The sequence below is a fragment of the Syngnathus leptorhynchus genome, chromosome 12 (genome assembly GCF_054491065.1).
Source record: "Syngnathus leptorhynchus isolate UIUO chromosome 12, UIUO_Slep, whole genome shotgun sequence".
NCBI classification, from domain to species: Eukaryota; Metazoa; Chordata; class Actinopteri; order Syngnathiformes; family Syngnathidae; genus Syngnathus; species Syngnathus leptorhynchus.
This window is the reverse complement of record NC_141206.1, coordinates 10585307-10604219: the sequence shown is the minus strand read 5'-3', so window position 1 is coordinate 10604219 and position 18913 is coordinate 10585307. Positions and strand designations below refer to the sequence as shown.

The following is an 18913-nucleotide window of genomic DNA, read 5'->3' as shown; positions in this document are numbered from 1 at the left end:
TTTTGCCTTTCCCGGCCTTTGGCTTCCTTTCATTTATTTTTATCTTTATTTTTTGCTTTCCCGTACGCCATAGGCAGTTCAATTAAATCCAGTTTGGTCCAATTTGTCGTTGTTGGCCGACCGACAGCAGCGACTGACGACTTGGACAACCGAAAGAGGGACCGGGCGGGCGGAGAGGTGGAGTTCTGTCGGCTGAGGAGGGAGGAGAAAAAAAAAGAAAAGAGTGTAGAAGGAAAGGAGGCAAACCCCAACGGGACGGGGCGGGGGGAAGAAAGAGCAACGGAGCAGGAACCAAGCGGGAGCTTGTAGTGGATGAATTTGGCCATTTTTTTGAAAGACAAAACGAAAGTTTCTCCCCAAGTGTTGGCGGCGAAGAGGACGACGAGAACAAAATGATTACGCCCTACTTCGTGGACAATTTCTGGGTAGGTTGTGTCTCAATTCGGGGTGTTTACACCTGGTCTTTGCTTTTTCTCGTTTCATTTTGTTCCTATACATTTGGTATCCTCAACAAGAAAAAACTTTATTTCAGGCTTAACTATTTCGCTATCGTTACTTGTTGTTATTATCAATATTGTGTTATTTAGCCAACGCCGGGATTTGGCAGGGCCTTTGAAGGGAAAGCGAGAGCCCACCAAGCTTGAAAATGCAAACGTATCCGCCCCCTTTTTACTTATACCGTTACCGATTGGCCGGCGTGGCTCGTCTTGCAACACTCGCATCTCATTCCGAGGAGGCCATTGGCTGCCTTGATTGTCAATCACAGCCTCTAGGGGGCCATTTACGCGTCATTTTTCTTCCTTCCGTGAAGTTTCAGTGAGAGGCCAGATGTTTCGAAAGTTTCTAATGCTTTTTAAAACTTATAATTATTCCCTTTCTACTCGTCTGAAATGTCGTTGTTTAGTATAAAAACAGCTGTTTATGACGTGCAATGTCGTCTTTCCTTTGCTCAAAGGTCGCTTTACCACGAGCATGATCTGACGTGGCTATGCTAGCTCAAACAAGTCGAGGCAGGACACAAGTTATCAGTATTTTACATATGAAGTCATGTCACTTTTTAAGTTTTTATGTTCATGTTCTTCTCCTTTTATTTGTAGTGGCGTTCTCTGAAGGGCAAAGTAGCTGCATATTAGTCGTTCTTCAAAATATTTTGGCTTTGAGTAAATGACAAAAAGCCCAAAAGCCAAAGCACCTGTCATTCTTATGTCAACTTACTGTGATCAAATTGTATTTAAAGGTTGTCTGGGAGGTGAATTTCTGAAAACATTCAAATCTTACCTTAGCAAATACCGTATTAAAGAATAAAAATCTAGCCGTTGGTTGGTGATTTAAATCACGCCTGTCAAAAGTCACGGACCAGTGCGTGTGTCAACTTGCATGAGCCTTGCCAAAACCTGTACCAAAGATTTAAGTCTAATACATTTTTGATACTCCTTTTACAGCAACATTTTACAGTATAAACAATTTTATAATTGCCAATAAAGTCCTCATTTTTAATCTACAGCTTCTGTCGCCCCCTAGGCTGTAATTCTGCATTACAACAACAACAAAACCATTGATTTGGTATCAGTTGGCTATGCCTACCGCTGATTCGAGAATGTGTTTGAAAGAGCCTGTGAAAGAAATAATATGGATTATTCTATGATTAGTTTACGCAACAGTCGTTTCAACTCATTTATCTTGATCTCAGTTTTTTTTTTATTGCAAACCCTTACGCTCAAGTAGGGGTGCTTCCACTTTTTATATTGTCTTTATTAGGCCTTTGGAGTCAATAGAAGATGCACTCGCTGACACCGAATGGGTGGCGAACTAAATGGAATGGAGGCCAGCGACTCTGTCAGTCTGCCCTTTGTGCCTCGGCCACAAGAGAATCCAGTGATGGCAAAGATCAGCTGTGTGTTTAACATGCGCCGAGCGCACACGCGCACGCTGGCGCTCGGCGACGCGTCCGTTTACTTTTGACTGGACTGAGAATCATCAACCAACGCTCACACGCACAAATTGAAATCAGAGATACTCGTGTCGGAAGCAGCGCGCATCCTTTGGATGTCAAATTTGTGAAAAGAACGCTGACAACGTTGACGGCCAAATGCCCGCTCGCCGCTTTGCCTGGATTGTGTGTGTCTAAACACACATTGCGCAACTCAAATGTTTCCCAGGCGCCGCGACAGCAACGGATGCGTTTCATCATATTGCCGTCTCAAGAGGAGCTTGTGCAATCAGGTTGTAATTCAAGTATCAAGAAAAAAACCACAAGGCATTCAATGTGAATCTTTAAATTTCATTTTGTTATGTCTCAGCACTTAAATGTCAATTTCCATTAACAGCAGAGGGCAGCACAGGATGGGTTAGTCTGTTTATTCCACCAAAGCAGCGTGAATTCAAATACTGTGTTGAGAGCACAATTCCCGTTTGGGCCTTTTGTGTTTTTCCACAGCACTTACCTGAACATTCCCGCGTCTACTTGCCGGCTGGCCGGACATGAACCGACCAAATAAAAGTCCACTTAGCCCGCCCGCGATACATTCTGCACCTCCCCACGATCGATGCGCCTTGGGGAGGGCCTCGGCAAAAATGCTTTGACCTTAAACCGGACGTGAGAAGAGCTTTGAGCCAACGGGACAGAAACGGTGAACGTTCTTTTAGTGCCAGGGTTACGTGAGCGCTGTGCTGCTGCTGACTCATTGTTTTTTAAACATGTTAGCCGCGGGCGGCAAACAGCGCCAAACTTGTTTTCTAACATTTCCCCTTGTGTCAAATGTTGGCCCGTCATGCAAGAAGAGAGAAGGGGGGCTCGTGTGAGCCATGTCCAAGTGCTGACTGACTGTGCCGGCCGGCAGCGCATACAGGAAGAAGGAAATAACTCTGCAAGAATGAGGATGCTTGCTGAGGTTGCGTTCCGTGCCGGTATCTTGGACTGAAGTCTAACAAACAAATGAAGCTGACGCTTGATGAAAGTCTGATGACGCTTCACCTTTTTACACCTGCATACGAAGCATCACTCAACAAGTCAAAGGCAACATTTTCAATTATTCAGAGCCGGCTTTTGCATTTTTTAAATGTTTGCGCAAGTCGACACCGTCGCCCGGCGGCACCGCAAACGCATCCCGCCGACCGTCTCGCAGACAGTTTTACTCTGGACGCTGCGAATATTTCTTGAACATGGCCGAAATGGGCACACTTGACCCGAGGCTGAGTCTGAGGCACCTCCAAAGCCTGCGGGCACTTGAAAAGGTCTCGGGGGTGGGTGAAGAATCCGGGGCGGTCGACAGATGACGTTTTTCACATCCCTCCATTTGTTTCTCGACAGGGTGACAAGAACAATGGCTTTGATGTGCTCTATCACAACATGAAACATGGACAGATTTCCTCCAAGGAGCTGACCGACTTCATCAGGGAGAGGTAAACAAAAAAAAAATCGAATTTGTAACATGTAAGCTGAGGTATTGTCTTCTACCGACACAAAAGTCACGCAAAGCCAAAGAAAATTCAAACATAAAATATGTCAAACTAGAGAATAGTACAATCATAAAAATGAGACTAATAATGATGTTGATAAAAGTACATGTGTGAATAAAGTAATACTGTAGTAATTTGAATGTTTTAGAATATTACTGTGTGATTATCTGCTCAGTAATAGTAAACTTGATTATGTCTCCCTCTTGTGGCAGAAAAGTGAAACTGTCAGCCCCCTATCAATTCATAACTGCAAATGTTTTTTTTGTTTTTTTTTTTTCCTCTTCTTCCAGGAGTGTCATCGAAGAGGCCTACGCCAGGTCCATGACCAAGCTCGCCAAGACGGCAGGGAACTTTTCGCAGCTGGGGTGAGTGGACCGCGCTTTTTATCACAGAGGTGAACGTACGTCAACGTGCCTCTCCGCCGCAGGACGTTTGCTCCGGTGTGGGAGCTGTTCAAGGGCTCCACGGAGAAGCTGGCCATGTGCCACATGGAGCTGGTGCGCAAGCTGCAGGAGCTCATCAAAGACGTACACAAGTATGTGGACGAGCAGGCCAAAGCACACAAGAAGGTGAGCATATCCCGCTCCCTCGGTGTTGACTATTCCATACAAGCAGCTTTGATTTAAAACGGAACCGTTGTGCCGATGCTTAGACAAAAGAAGAGGTTGCGTCCACCTTGGAGGCCGTGCAGAACATCCAGAGCACCGGGCAGGCCCTGCAGAAGTCCAAGGAGAACTACAACACCAAAACAGTGGAGCAGGAGCGCCTCCGCAAAGAAGGCGCCACCCAGAGAGACGTGGACAAGGTAGGACGGGAAAGCTCGGGTTCCTCCCCTGGTACCAATACCAAAGATAATGGACCCAGCTGAAAGTGGATATTCTTCTGTTGGTTTTGAACAACCTGACCTGCTTATTGTATTTTTTTCAGGCGGGGATAAAAGCCAAAAAAGCCACAGAGACCTATAAGTCGTATGTGGAGAAATACGCCTACGCCAAGTCCGACTTTGAACTCAAGATGAAGGAAACGGCTCAGGTATGACTTCATGTGAAATTAAATATTTAAAAAAAAAAAAGCCAATATATTGGACCACCTGTTTCCTCGCGCCTGATTTCTGGGGTCGTTCTCGTGACATTTGAGATCCTGAGGGCACTGTGACGTCAACTTCAGTCGCCAGCAGAGGGCGCTATAAGACCACAACATTTATGGATTCTTAGTCCAACATAAGTCAGAACACTGTTAAGACTGGTGGGGGGGGGGGGGCGCATTGAACAAATTGTTGCCAAAGTAAGAAAAATCTTTTGTGTCGTTTGATGACAGAAATTCCAGGACATTGAAGAAAGCCACATCCTCCACATGAAGAACATCATCCAGTCGTACTCGCAGTCCGTGGACGAAACACACGTCCAGATCGGGGAGGTGAGTGCGCGCTCCGGAACATTCCAGCGGCGAAGGTTAGCCGGGCGGTTCACCGGGCGTCGTGGCAATTACCGTTAGCTTTGATCTCGCTCATTGTTTAACTGGCATGCAGGAAAGGCGCCGTTCGGCCTTCCGCGCCCCCGCAATTAAAAAGTGATCAGAAGCAATCGAAAACACCTCCGTCACGCTCCCGCCGTCGTCTCCGCTCGTTTGCTAACTTGGAAAGCAAACGCAGCGGGGAAAGTGCCCGCTGCGTTGCGCTTCTCGCGTGGTTCACAGAGAGGCGCTCCATGACCAAGCTACAGCCGGAATCTCTTTCCAACTCGGAGAGTAAAAGCGTGAGAAGAGAAAGAGAACAGTTGGGGGTGGGGGGGGGGCAAAAAAATCTCTTTTCAAGTGTGTGCGTGTGTGGCAGGTGTATCTGTCAGTGTGCGTGCTGTGTTTGTTTTTGTAAGTGAGCTCCAGTGTGTGTTTGTGAGAGAGAGCGAGGATGCCTTGAAGGAAGACTCGGTGGAGAGTTGTGTGTGTGTGTGTGTGTGTGTGTGTGTGTGTGTGTGTGTGTGTGTGTGTGTGTGTGTGTGTGCGCGCGCTCCCTCTTCATGGCAGCAGCACCTGACAGCTTGCGTGAACATTCCCCCCCCCCCCCCCCCTCGCCCTACACCTCACCCCTCCGTCTAACATGCTCTCCTCACAAAGCTAATGCACCTCTCCACAGGACCCTCAGGGTGTGCGTGCGTGTGTGTGTTCCATACGTGTGTGTTTGTATGAGAGTCACTCATACATATATCACGCACATCTGAATGGCGTGACGGTGACACGGGCACTCGGCGCTTTTCCGCCTCCTCCGAGCCTGTCCGTGGCATCCGCTGGGTAAACAAACGGCGCCGCGCTGCCTCCTGTGCCCACAAGGGGGAGACATTGGCAACAGTTGTGCATTTGTGATGAGGACTAACATGTTTTTTTTTTCTTCTAATAAATCGATGTGTGTTTTTTTTTTCCATTGTGCAGGTTCATAATGAATTTGTGAGAAACGTGGAGAACACCTCAGTGGAGAGCTTAATACAGAAACTGGCTGAAAGCAAAGGAACTGGCAAGGAGAGACCAGGTAAGCCATTTGTGTGGGGGGTTTTTGGGCAAGGTTTTTTTTTTTGTTTAGTTTTTTTCTGTGTTGCGCTTTCGGCCCGCGTTGCGTTTTACGAATTCAGTCCAATAATCATCAGTTGTGAGCGGCCATCACGCTCCATCGTGCTAATCCGCCGTCAAGGTAGGCGGGCGGGCTCGGCATTCCGGTAAGCGTGCGTCACGTGGGGGGCTTTGACTTAAGCGGGCACGGCCGAGCTTTTCGGCCAGGTCAAAGCTCAACAATGACTCTTGTGTAAACTTTGCCCACAATATTCCTCCCCGCTCTTCCGAAGCCACCTTGTTGCGATGCACTTTCATGAAGACAAATTGTGTCAGCAATATGCTAATCTCCCCCCAAAATGCGATGCGTGTGAATATTTAAAGCCCCCGAGGGCTGTGACATCTCCGCCCCTTCACCAGCGCCACTCCTCCACCCCCATCTCCGCTCAAGCGTAGCATGACGTCAGGCACGCAGGCGGCTCACCTCTGCGGTGTGTGTGGGTAAACAAAGCGGGCCGCGTGTCGCCCGCGGGCCGACCTTTGCCCACCTCCGTTTCAGCCAGCGAGCTTGAATCACCTTTTTATTGCGGAAACGATCCCAAAGTGACACGCTGCGAGGAGGTGAAGGGGGGCGGGGAGCGTTTGGAGTGTTCAACGATATCCAGCTGAGCTGTCAACTGGCGGCCGGCCAGACACGCAAACTCTGCCAGACCCACCCCCACCCACCTCCTCAATTGAAGCAAAACTGACCCGCCCCGCCAGTGTCATGCCAAGCATATGCGATTTGAAGATGGGGGGGGGGGAAACAGCATCCGCTGCTCATGCATGAGTGCCCTCCTGACTAAGTCCAGAAAAAAAAAGGAAACATCTTCCTCAGATAAACAAACGTTAGTAGAGGCGAGTCAATAATATCTCCTGGAAACACACACGGATACACACACAAGCTGTCAGTTCAATGTCCCGACGAGTTTGATTCCAGCATCTGTCCATCCTCCCGTGTGATCTGCTATTCTTGAATGTCAATTGTGTTTTGATTGGCATGAACCACACACACACACAAACAGTAGTGCGTGCAGCCAGTGCGCATGTGTGTGTGTGTTACGGTCCGATATTGCACAGTAGAGTAGCTCAGTCATCGGTGTACTTTATCCACTTGACTTGGCGTGATGGGCGCCTCTCGTGACTCGCCGCTTGCCTGCGCTTCACATCGGGGCGCCGCCGCACGCCAAACAATGCATCAATGGAGCAAGCCCCCTCCCCCCCCCCCCTCCCCTCTCCAGAGGACGGCGGTCGCTGACGGCGCGGCTAATGTATACGTTGCGAGTGAAAACACGAGCGGCTTTTGTTCTTTTCAGGTCACGACGCGTTAGCGTAGCGCGGTGCGTCGCCGCGGGGCGCTGCCTCTTCCGCTAGTTGCTCTGATTCCAAAACGCACTTCCCCGTCCGTCTTCCGGGCCGTGTTGGCTCACGGCGACAGCGAGCGCTCCACCTTGACGCCGGAGTTCACTTTTCTCGTACATTCGCCAGCCTTTTACTTTCCCGTAACTGCGTTTGTATTGATCTTTTGAAGTCGAGAAGGGCGTCCCGTCCCGTAAACCCGACTGAGCGCTTTTCTTTGCGTGGGCTTCCGACACTTGCTGGCGTGTAATCTGGGATTTGTTTGTCTTAATCTAATGAGGTGACGAGACCTTGCGTGTCCTCTGTCACGTCTGCACACTCGACTTTATATGATGCTATAGCAACAATAGATGAATTTTGTCAATCAGAAGCTGATTTTTTTTTTTTCCCCCGGGCCGCCACGGCCACCAGACGTCCGTTTGACTCGGTCATTGACCCCGTCTGCCCCGTGGGCTCGGCCGGGCTCTGTTTGCATACACTCCGCGCCGCACGCCAACTTCCCTTCCGCCCCCCCCCCCCTCCCTTTTGTGTGTGTGTGCGACTCTTGCGTGATGTACATTCGCAGGGTTCGCAGCGGCGGCCCGTTGACCCTTTGTGTGCCAAATGAACCTAAAAATGTTTTTGCGCCTCATTAGGGCCCATTGAGTTTGAGGAGTGTAACGCTGCCATCGCTACCGAAGGTAGGGCATTTAGTTTGGCCATTCATATCCATACCATGCCACGTTTGTTTCAATCAACCGACGACATTGTGTTTTGTCAAAGGTGCCAAACCCAGGAGGAGAAAGCCCTTTGGCATCCCGGGGCGCCGGAAAGACAAAGACACGGACTCCACGTAAGTTTGCCGTGAAAAGCGGCGCTGCCTTATCACATCTTCAGGCATGTTGATGGACGCCGTTTTGTCTGGCAGGGAATCGACGGAGGCAGAAAGTGTGAGTGAACGGGTTCCTCTTCACGGCCGTGTCGAGCAGCGGCGCTCATTTAGCGTGGCCTCGTACTACTCGAACATGTGACTGGCCCTCCGGCCGGCCGGCGGCCCGGCTGGCTCTCCCTGCTTCTCTCTTGTTTGTTTTGCAAATTTGCTCATTCATTCATTCATTGCGCTTGTCTTTGTTTATGCTCGTAGAACGCCGCCAACGGCGCTCCCCCCGGATACTACGGGGCCATAGACATTCAGAACGCTGTAAGCAAGCCAACACGCACACATTGCAGCATGGTATTGCAGCATGGTATTGCTGTCACAGTCGTCTGTAATAAATGATGAAGTCTTACGCACCCGGTTCTTGCACAGTTACCGTATTTCTTCAAATAACCGCCTCTGCTCGAATGCATTTTTTTCATAATTGAATACAGAAACATTTTATAGCCACTTTGACACGGTGACTTTCAATTGATAGCTCGGGTTGACATTTTCTTCTTGATTCATTTGGGAAATCATAACCTCGTGATTGCCTCGCCGATGTGATTTATTTGTTCTTTTTTCCTTTTGCAGAATGTTCCTCGAGTTGACGACGAGGGCTTCTGCATCCGGCCGGAATCCATCGAGAATGATATCCTTCGAGACCTTTTTCTAATTGTCATTTGATTTATAAGACAAAAAAAAAAATCCCTGCTTTAGTCAGTCCATTTTTTTTCTCCTTTATGCTCCTGTCACTTCCTTAACGCGTCGGGGCCAACATGCCAAAGAGAATTCCTTCTACTCGTCCAGCGACTCAGAGGACGAGGAGGAGCCACGCAAGTTCCACGTGGAGATCAAACCCGTGCAAGCCAACAACGGCACGGAGCAGAACCGGGCCACCATCGACGAGCTCAAGGCCTCCATCGGCAACATTGTCCTGTCGCCATCTACCTCGGTACGTCTGCAAACGTGTTTTTCCTTTTGCTTTCTTGTGAATAAGTGTTGTCTCTTTCATAAATCCTTTATATTGCACGTTTACAGCCACAGACGTTCAGAAAAGTCCTACTGTTTTGTCAGTGCCCGGGGAAGAGCGCTCCCGCTGTGCACCGCTAGAGGGCGTCAGGGGAATGTTGTAGTCACGCTTGAGCACAGAAACGCCGGTGGCATTCCTGGCCTTTCAAGGCATTTATTTTTATACTTAACAAGAGCTTGAGCATTAGCTCGTGAGTCACATGCGGCTTTACGTGATTGCTTTGCTGCCCCCACCACCAAGAATCCCCCACCCCGCCAGGCCCGCTACTTAGCAGCAACACACAAAGTTAAATTCTGTTTACGAACATTTCTCCGGATATATTACCTTGACTTGGGGATTTTCATCTAATATTTCTGGAATTAGTTTGGACAATCTGCATGGGTCAATGCGACCTGCTGTGTGTTTAGCCAACAAAAAATAATTCTGCTGGATGTAACATGGTCATTCTTAGAAGATGAAAACAAAGTGCCATTTTAAAATGTTAATGCAGGTCAGACAAACCCTGTTGACGGTTTGAGCCCATCTAATATTTTTTTTTTTGTATTTAAACATGAAAAACTTTTGAAACATAAAATTAATTTTGTCTATCTATAGAAATTTGTTTTAATGCAAAATTAAAAAAGGAGAGATTAGTTGAATAATTGTATAGTATACAAAACAAAATACATTTAAGACATTTATGGTATTTTTAGTTTTAAAATAAAGATTTCCAAATTTTTGCATCCTTTAGCTTAGTTAAGGACTTGCTTCTGCATTTATCAAGCAGTTGTTAATTATTGATAGTTATATTTTTATGCTATTTTTTTTTTTTGTTTCAACTCTAAAAAAACTTTTTCTAACACACACACACATGCATTTAAAGGAATATGTGGCAGCAGATGGTCTCACAAACACACACACACACGCACACACAGCCTCACTCGCTCTGAAAATAATCAGTCCTTAAATATTCAAGTTGTGTGTGCGTGCCAGGCTTGGCGTGGCAAGGAGAGGGCACACGCTCCATCTTTGCCCTCCACCTCTCTTTTGCTCCTCTGTTTACGTTCTTTCTTCTCACACACTTTACACACTCCAGAGATGTTTCTTTTTAAAGCGTCCATTTCTGAGTTATTACCGGCAAACTCTCAGTTGGGAATCTGGTTTGGCTTCAAGTTCACGTCAGGTATTTTCAGAGTTATTTTATTTATTCAAGCATAGCTTTCAGGCGATTTTTGTGTATAGTCATCACCTTATCATTTGACCCAGGTTTGGTCATGTATTTTTTATTTTGAGCCCGCGAGCCCCGAATTTGTCACCTGTGCAGCACTGGCTGGACGGGCGCCCCGTGTCACTTCCTGTTTATTTTGACAGGAGGTTTCCCCATTAAAGTCGCCATCCATCATCCTCTCGGCCGCTGACACAATTACGTCGTCTGGTGTCAATTATTGAAATGTCTCTTTTTTTTTTTTTTTTCTTCCCCACCTCCTCTTTTTCTATTTATACGCACGTGCGTATGTGTTTGCGGTCACTGACGAGAGCCGTAATTGAACCCATTTGCCGCTTGGTGCCGGGTGGGACGGAACCTGGCCCGGTTTGTGTTCCTCTGAGCCATTTTGTTGTTTCTCACACACACTCGCGCAGAGGAGAGCCCAGCATCTTGTGTTACGCGGCCTGACACTGCAGATTTACGTGTTAGTCTGCTCGTCCCCGAGCGATGGCTTCCAGCAACATTAAGCTTGATTTACCGGCTCATTCGCTCCCCGACCGACCATTGGGTGTAATTAATTCTTTTCTTTTTTTTTTTTCACCTTTTTGAAAGCTTTATTTTTCCCGGCTGGCGCTGAGCAGGTGAAAAAAAAAAAGTTAAAGTTCAGGATAAAGTTCATTGCGTACACTTGGTAAATAATAAAATATAAATGAATATAAAAAATAAGAAATGATAAAAAAAATAACACCAGGCCCCAAATAAATTGACTCTACTTTTTACTTTGTTTGTGTGTTTTTTTTTTCAGGGCCAAATGCGGAGGAACCAATCCAGTGAGTATTTTCTCCTCCCCAAAAAGGGCCTTTAAACCAGTCGCTTGTTTTCAAAGTCTTCATCCAGAAAGCCGAGCCAAGAGCAACACGTCCCGGGGAAAAAAAGCAAATAGCTGTTCTTTTCCCGGGCACGCCAGCGTCGCCGTTTGTTTGCCTCCCGCCGGCGCGAACGGGAGATTAATCGCTTAATTGCCCGCTTGTATTTTAACGTGTCACAAATAATCCCCTGGACGTTTTTGGCTCCCAGATGGGTTATCTGTCTTTGCTCCGACGGGTCCCGCTGGAAAAACAGCCGCTATCAATTCGGAAAGTTTCTTTTATTTTTTTATTTTTCCCCCGGAAAGGTTGTGTTTTGATTAGTCGAGCTTTTTGAGTAGCTATTGGTCTGAGGAAACGCATCGATGATGTCATCCAAAATAAACGGCACGGATTCTGTCTGTGTACATTTGCGATGTCAAACTAATTTCCGTGGACATCCAATTTTTTTCAATGTATTTATTTGACATGATTCAGATGTAACTGAGCTCATCTGGATCCAGTTGATCCGGACCGGTTGCCGGGTGACCCGGATACAATGAATCAGGATTTGGCAAGCGTCCTTTTATGGATTTTTGGCGAACTTGAACGCTCCTCGTGTGACAACCGTGTGTCTGTCTGGCAAGTGGCGAGCAACCCATAGCTGAAAATTGTTCTTTTCCTCCCCGCAGGTGACGAGCTAGCCAAAGCGCGAGTGCCGGCTTCATACGAGTGAGTGGGGCGCCACCTACTTTTTTGCTTTCTTGATATATATATATAAGTCTTGGCGGCGGGGCAAAACTTTTGCGCTCAAGGGCCTCTTTAATTGTTTGAGTCAGGATGTGTTTAGAAAAAAAAAAGATCCTAAAAAAAAGATCAATTAAGATTTAAAAAAAACAAAAAACAAAGCTGAAAAGTCTTGACTCAATTATTTTCACGTTAAGTCAATCGATCTTGCTTTCCAAATTGTTCTAATGACTTCTTCCTATCTGTTGTGCGTGGCAGATTGAGCAACAACGACCTTTTGTCCCTGGATCCGCTCGGCCCTTTTCTGACCACAGCTTCCTCCCAACCCGTGGCCACGTCCGCAGGTAAACAAACATTTTGACTTTTTGGATGTCCGGCTAGTTGTTGGGACCCCCCCCCCCACCACCACCACCACTTTGATAGCTCAGCTTGCTTCCGTGCCGAGGCGTGACGTGGGCTTTGAGCCGCCGCCCAGGCTCAGCTGTAATCCGCCGTTAATTGGCACCTCGTCGGGGTCGAGCGGGTCGGCCGTGAAAGCCCCCCCGGCACGTATGTTGTCAAACACCGTCTCGTTACTGTCAAAGCTTCAAAGTCAAAAAGAGCAACTGGTGATTATCTCGGCGAAGATCATGACAGAGTTCTCATTTGTTTATTCTTCCTTCACTTTTCACTGTTTGTGCTTTTGAATGAGTTACTTATTATTTTGGGGATGTTTTTTTTTTTTTTTTTTTTGTGTACTTGTTCTCGGCAGACCTTGCCTGTATTGTCCTCTCTTCTCCATCTTTTCCGACACGACAATCACCAGCCACGGCAGGTACAATTCCCCCGCGCCATCCTTAGGTTTGCCGTTGTGTGATTATTCTTAACATCGTCGACTAATTTTATTTAATTTTTTTATTTCTGTCATGTGGCGATAAACTTTCCAATGGAATAATATTTTAAAAATAATAATAATCAAGCATTTGAACAGGGGTGTGTTGACATTTTCTATATGGGCCGTATTTTCTGCTTTGGACCGCTGTCTCTCCGAAAGCTTTGGCGGAGACAGCACCCGAGCGCTCGCCCCCTTTGGCCGAACGCTCCAAAGACGTCTCGTCGTTCTCGTCATCCGCGTCGTCGCCGTGGGACTCGCCGGAGGCGCCTTTCCAAACGACCCGCCCGCCACCCGCCCGGGCGCACAGCGCCCCCATCAGGTCGCCGCCTGAAGCGGACGCCGGCGGCTCGTCGGGTGACGGCGCCGACGACGCCCTGTCCTCGGTGTCGTGGGCCCAAAGCCAGTGGATCGCCTTCGGTGACAAGAAGGCTCCGGGGTGGCGGCCGCCCGGGAGGGCTAGCCGCTTTCTGTCGGACGACTCGGCAGACGCCTACGGAAAAGCCGTCAGAGGGTTTTCCGACACGTTCTTAGGCTCGAGCGAAATTCTGCCGGGTAACGTTTTTGCAACACGTTTGGACCGCACGTTTGCACTTTGAGCTACTTTGATGGCTTGTTTGGTTTAGTTGTATTTCTGATTTCTGTTGTATTTTTAATCACTCGCCTCTTGTACTTTTTTTTATTTATATATATATACATTTGTAAACTAGCCTGTTTTTTTTTGTGTACTTTGTTTTAATTAACTTGTGCCTTGTTTTTTTATTTTCATTCATTTGATGTGTTGATCTGTTTTCATTGGAATTGTGAATTTACGTGTTAGTTTTCCCCCCATTTATTTATTTCTCTGAATTGCTGCCTGTTTTGCTTGATAATGAAGGATTTCATTTTTATTAATTGCTTGGTTTTTCGCTGAATGTATTTTTAATTTTTTTTATTTTGACCTCCTGCCTGTTTTTTCTTGTGTGTTGAATTTAGTTAGCCTGAGTTTCACTCGACGTTTGGCTTGAGATGGAACTATTGAATCATCCTCGCGGCAAATCTGCACGTTGCGTTTTTTCCTGCTACTAATGGTCACTTTGTGTTTTTAGCTCCCAACCGTCCGACAACCCCTCTGACGTCGGGCGTGCTGGTGCCGCCTCCCCGACCCTCCTCCAGACCCAAACTCCCCACGGGAAAACTCGGCGGCATCAATGAAATTGTGAGTAGAAATAAACAGTTGAAAACAGTTGGAGTGATGACTTATGTTTTTTTTTTTTTCCCAGGCGAGACCTTTCAGTCCGCCCAAGGCGCCCGGCGCCAGCCCGCCCCCCGCCGCGCCACTGGCCCGCACCGAGAGCTCGTCGTCGCTGTCATCCAACGCCTCGCTCAGCGCCGCAAACACTCCCACTGTTGGTGAGGAGAGCCCGCCATTTTGTCATCCCCTTAATCCTATTCATTCCTCTCTCTCAAATCTCTTTGGCCCCCAATGTTTTTCTTTGTTTTCTGTCGTATTGTTAATTTGTAAGTTTTTGTGAAGTGCTGTGTCCTTTTTCCATTTCCTGTTCCCTCTTCCCCGTCTGGCAGGCCCCAATGTTCCCGTGTGGGAAGTCTCCTCTTCTCCTTCGTCTTGTTTTTCTTCTTTCTTCCCTTTTAGTCCAAGTGAGTTTGTCCTTCCCAAACCATTTGCGAGACTCAAATATTGTGTGAATATTCAGTTTAGTGTGCAATATTTCGTATGCATTTGGTCCTCTCACGTTTGTGTTCCTCCTCCTCCTCCTCCTTGTTTGGATGAAAGAAGACGACTTGTTTGTCTCCAAGCTGCCCACCTTTGAGAGGCGATGTGAAACGCCAGCAGGTATCTGGGACGGCCCTTTCCCTCGCTACTTGCCTCTTTACCGCCTGCTCCCCCGCTCACTCCAACAGCATCCACTCACTTTGTGCGAATGTAGCCAATGACATGTTGGCATCTCGACATCCTAACCAACACAAATGTTGCTAACCGGGCATTTGTTTGCAAAGCACATGGTCTAACAGCATGGCTGTGAACGCCAAAGAGCTCCCTTACAAAATATTGAGTCTTGTTAGCAACTTAACAAATAACAAATAGCGTCTTTATTCCTCTATTAGCAAAAAATATATAACAAATGTTTTGGTTTTTTTTGTGGGGAAAGCGAACGCTCAGCTGAGTGGATATTTATTTTCCCGGTCTTGTCTCGCAGGCACGTCCCGCGGTCCCAGCCCTGTGACGCTGGCGTCCCAGGATGCGTTGCCCATCGCTGTGGCCTTCACAGAGTCTGTCAATGCCTACTTCAAAGGCGCCGACCCCACCAAGTGAGTCTGGCCTCGCCTCGCTCATTGCAGACACGAGTTTGGGTGTCAGCGCCACACATCATGAATTGGCCCCTCTCAAAACAATCGGGAGTCTTTTGAGCCTTTTCCCCGCGTTGTCTTCAAGGTGCATCGTGAAGATCACGGGCGACATGACGCTGTCGTTCCCCTCCGGCATCATCAAGGTGTTCACGGGCAACCCCTCGCCCGCCGTCCTCACCTTCAAATTGAAGAACGCCGGCCGGCTGGAGCAGATCCTCCCCAACCAGCAGCTCCTCTTCAGGTAACCTTTTTTGGAAGCATCGTTTAAGCCACGGGGAATGCGTGAATTATTCTAATTGAATTATCGGGCAGATCTGAACGTGTCATTAAGCTGTCAGCCAAAAAGTTTCCAGCAGACGCGCGCCTGCAATAGCAAACATCGACCCGCTTCGCGGCCCGTCCGCTCCATTTAGCGCTCGCTCCTGCTTGCGGTCAGCCTGCGCTTTACTGTGTAAGGGGGAGGAAAAAAAAAAATACAAATAATTGAAAGTGTCTGCTCCGCCGTTTTATGATGTCATCAGCATGTTAATTGTTGCAGGTGGTGTTAGTCAAAAAGACCAGAAGTTAGTCTGTCGATGATTAAAAACATTGGTTTCAAATAAATGTATCACTTGAATCTGTGTGGCCCGTCGGCCGAATTAAGTGAAGGAGACTTTTTCCTCCACTGGACTCATTGAATCAAACGGAATCCATGATTTAGTAGCTGCTCGTACACAACGGGGATCTTCACACACAAAGCTGACGCGGGCAGAGAAGTGAGGGAGCCATGAATAATTGAACGCAGCGTTATTCCTCGTACGCATGCGAGGAGGCGTTGTGACCGTTTGCACGTCTCGTGTCACGCAGCGATCCGTCTCAGGGCGACTCGGAGTCCAGGGACTTCTGGTTCAACATGCAAGCGCTGACCACCTACCTCAGGAAAATCTCCGAGCAAAACCCCGCCGCCTCCTACTACAACGTGGACATCCTCAAGTACCAGGTCCGTTCCACGCCGCCTGCACCGCAGCGTACAAAGTCCAAAGCGGGCCAGTTTAGGTGAGCGCCGCCGCCGCTGTGGCGAGCAGGTCCAGTCGGACGGCATCCGCTCCACACCGCTCAACCTGGCCGTGTACTGGAAGTGCACCCCGGGCTCCACGGACCTGCGTGTGGACTACCGCTACAACCCGGACGCCATGACCGCGCCGGGGCCGCTCGGCAACCCGCAGATCCTGGTGCCCGTGGACGGAGGCGTCACTAGCATGCAGTCGCTGCCCGTCGCCCTCTGGTGAGAGCGGCACGTGCGCACCGAGAAAACAAAAGTGCCAGTGAGCGAGTGTTTTATGTGTGCATTTCAGGAATGCAGAGCAGAATAAATGTCTTTGGAAGCTGAGCGACATTTCGGAAAAGTCTGAAAACGAAGGTGTGTTGTTTTGAATATTAATGCGGTGTTGCCTTGATTTAAGAAAATGTTGTTCGCACTTCTATGGTGCTTTTTGCTCAGCTAGCAACATGAAAAAGTCCTTTTGCATTTTGCTGCCACTATAGTTACTCAAGTCGGGTCGCTCGTAAGTCGTAGCGCCGTATTGTTAACTCTTTTGTGGATAGGTGCGGGCTCCCTGCGAGCCAAATTTGAGCTGTCCAACGGGCCGTCCAACCCGTCCACGCTGGCGGTGCAATTCATGAGTGAGGGCAGTACGCTGTCGGGCGTTGACATGGAGCTGCAGGGCAGCGGCTACAGGCTATCGCTCAGCAAGAAGAGGTTCGCCACAGGTAGGTCCACAAATTCTGCAGTCCAAAATCAAGTAGCAACAGAACAGGCCATATATTATCACAACAACAAAAAACGTATTACAATTATATGAAAATTGCTGCATCTTTCTCCTCTCAGGTCGCTACATGGCAGATTTCTGAGGCTGTTCTCGCATCTTATCTTGCTTTCAACAAAAGTTGCCCAGGACCCCCTGCCGCCGGTGGGAATCACTACAATAAAGCAGCACTGAGTACTGAACACTGTTGAATGGAGAAGAAATAAAAGCAACACCAAGGTGAGCTTTGGGGGGACGGACAGACGGACGGGCATGTGTAGCGTATTTTCAGGCTGTTTATACTCCAGCATCTTCTTGAGCTCATCGCTGTATGTTTGAAATCAAAAACAAAAAAAGAAGGAAGACGGAAAAAAAACAAAAAACATGTGCACTAACAATCTTTTCAGGCACTCTTCTTTTCTCTGACCGTAACGCCGCACACTGTGTAAATATTAACAGCTAAAAAAAAAAAAAAATCGTTAAGAGTATTATGTTGCTCTTTAAACGTGCAATGATGGGCGCGTTGTCTCGTAGCACAAAAAAGAGAGGGCAAAAAAAAAAAAGGACCCCAGTGCCTCCTCGTAAAACTTTTTGAAACGCGCATTTGGGTTTCAGGGCTCTTTTGAAATGTTTTTGGAAACAACTGTAAAGGCGTTGCAATGCTTTAAGAAACTAACTTGTAGCCTTTCAACAAAACTTGAAGATTGGTTGGGGTTTTTTTTTTTTTGTCTTCAACATTTTATGCCCCATCAGCCTGAACGATAGCGTCACTTGTTAGGATATCCAAAGGACGTCTTCTGGAAAAAATGAAAATTGCCGATCGGAGGCTTTTTCTCCAGCCTTACGGTCCCGGTGTCTCGTCGTCTTTATATTTTGTGGAGCGCTAGCTCCGGCTAGCTTAAGACGCCCGATGGGAATCGTCCATTTGAAGCATCCGACACAAAGCGCCACTTGTAGCAAGCTGGTACTTGCTCGCTCGCCCGCCCTCGACAACAAAAATGGAAAGAAAAGACGTCGTATTTACGAGCCGTTATCTTTGGTCACTTTGTGTTTGTATTTAACAGAGTTTCTTTTTTTAAAGCAAATTTGTGTCAATGATTCTCCTACATTGTACATTTTTTTACAAGTATCAGCCACTTTTTTGTCTCCATAATGAATTCTCACTGTGCCTGTATTAAATTTGTAATATATGAATATATATACAAATATATGAATGACTACTTTAAGCTTGGTGTCGTTTATTTCAAATTGTTTTCTTATGCTTCTTTGGAAATTTCGTCATAGCCCACTCCCACACAAAATCTAAAAAACATAAATTCAGAAAACAAAAGCTGTGTACAAAAAGACATTCATTGCCAAATTGCCCCCCAAAATTAAAAAAAATGTAAATAGTTTTTAGATTGATAGAAGACCTGTTTTGAAGATGAAAACAACAAAATGTGAAAAACAACTATTTATTTTTCCCCCGGCCAAAAACTTGCGAGAGTCTGCCGTATCCAACAAGCAACAGCAACTCCTGTAAGAATTTTGATGGAAATATTTGGACATGCTCTTGTGCAATCAAATCCTTTGTTGATCTAGCAGTGAAGATAAAAAGGGATTTTTTTGCTTTCACACTGAGCTCACAGCCACCACGGTGACTTCCTTCTCGATATTTGGATCGATGGCCGGGACCGAAAACCGCCGGCGTCTTATTTCGAGGCGTCAACTTTGAACTTGGTTGTCTGGTGTCGATTTGACGACCCGAATGCGAAGAGGGTCTTTGTTGTCCGTGTTTGTCCAAAAGCCCGGCGGAGTCGTAGGCTCCC

At 47.4% G+C, this 18913-nt stretch overlaps 1 protein-coding gene across 4 annotated transcripts; it reads left to right on the top strand.

The window, feature by feature from the left end:
• On the top strand, nt 1-18323 carry fcho2 (FCH and mu domain containing endocytic adaptor 2). Of its 4 annotated transcripts, XM_085927160.1 has the most exons (30): nt 1-425; nt 3311-3402; nt 3750-3824; nt 3887-4028; nt 4112-4264; nt 4387-4491; nt 4777-4875; nt 5884-5980; nt 8031-8075; nt 8158-8227; nt 8303-8324; nt 8519-8575; nt 8885-8944; nt 9072-9245; nt 11315-11339; nt 12047-12086; nt 12360-12445; nt 12853-12915; nt 13135-13527; nt 14061-14170; nt 14235-14364; nt 14536-14610; nt 14747-14806; nt 15171-15282; nt 15407-15562; nt 16168-16300; nt 16386-16585; nt 16656-16720; nt 16906-17070; nt 17189-17336. In XM_085927160.1, exons 1-30 carry the CDS (start codon nt 393-395, stop codon nt 17209-17211), a joined length of 3060 nt encoding a protein of 1019 aa, XP_085783286.1. In that variant the 5' UTR covers nt 1-392; the 3' UTR covers nt 17212-17336. The 4 variants fall into 4 exon arrangements, with proteins under 4 accessions (XP_085783286.1, XP_085783284.1, XP_085783283.1 ...); XM_085927158.1 differs by lacking the exons at nt 12853-12915; nt 13135-13527; nt 14536-14610 and having other exon boundaries at nt 5-425; nt 14750-14806; nt 17189-18323; XM_085927157.1 differs by lacking the exons at nt 12853-12915; nt 13135-13527; nt 14536-14610 and having other exon boundaries at nt 5-425; nt 17189-18323.
• The last annotated feature ends 590 nt before the right edge of the window (nt 18324-18913 follow it).

Coding starts and splice junctions, on each gene's coding strand:
- fcho2 (XM_085927160.1), top strand. CDS start 393: ATGATTACGCCCTACTTCGTGGACAATTTCTGG. Junction 3,825..3,886: donor GGGAACTTTTCGCAGCTGGG/GTGAGTGGACCG, acceptor TCTCCGCCGCAG/GACGTTTGCTCCGGTGTGGG. Junction 12,446..12,852: donor ACCCGTGGCCACGTCCGCAG/GTAAACAAACAT, acceptor TGTTCTCGGCAG/ACCTTGCCTGTATTGTCCTC.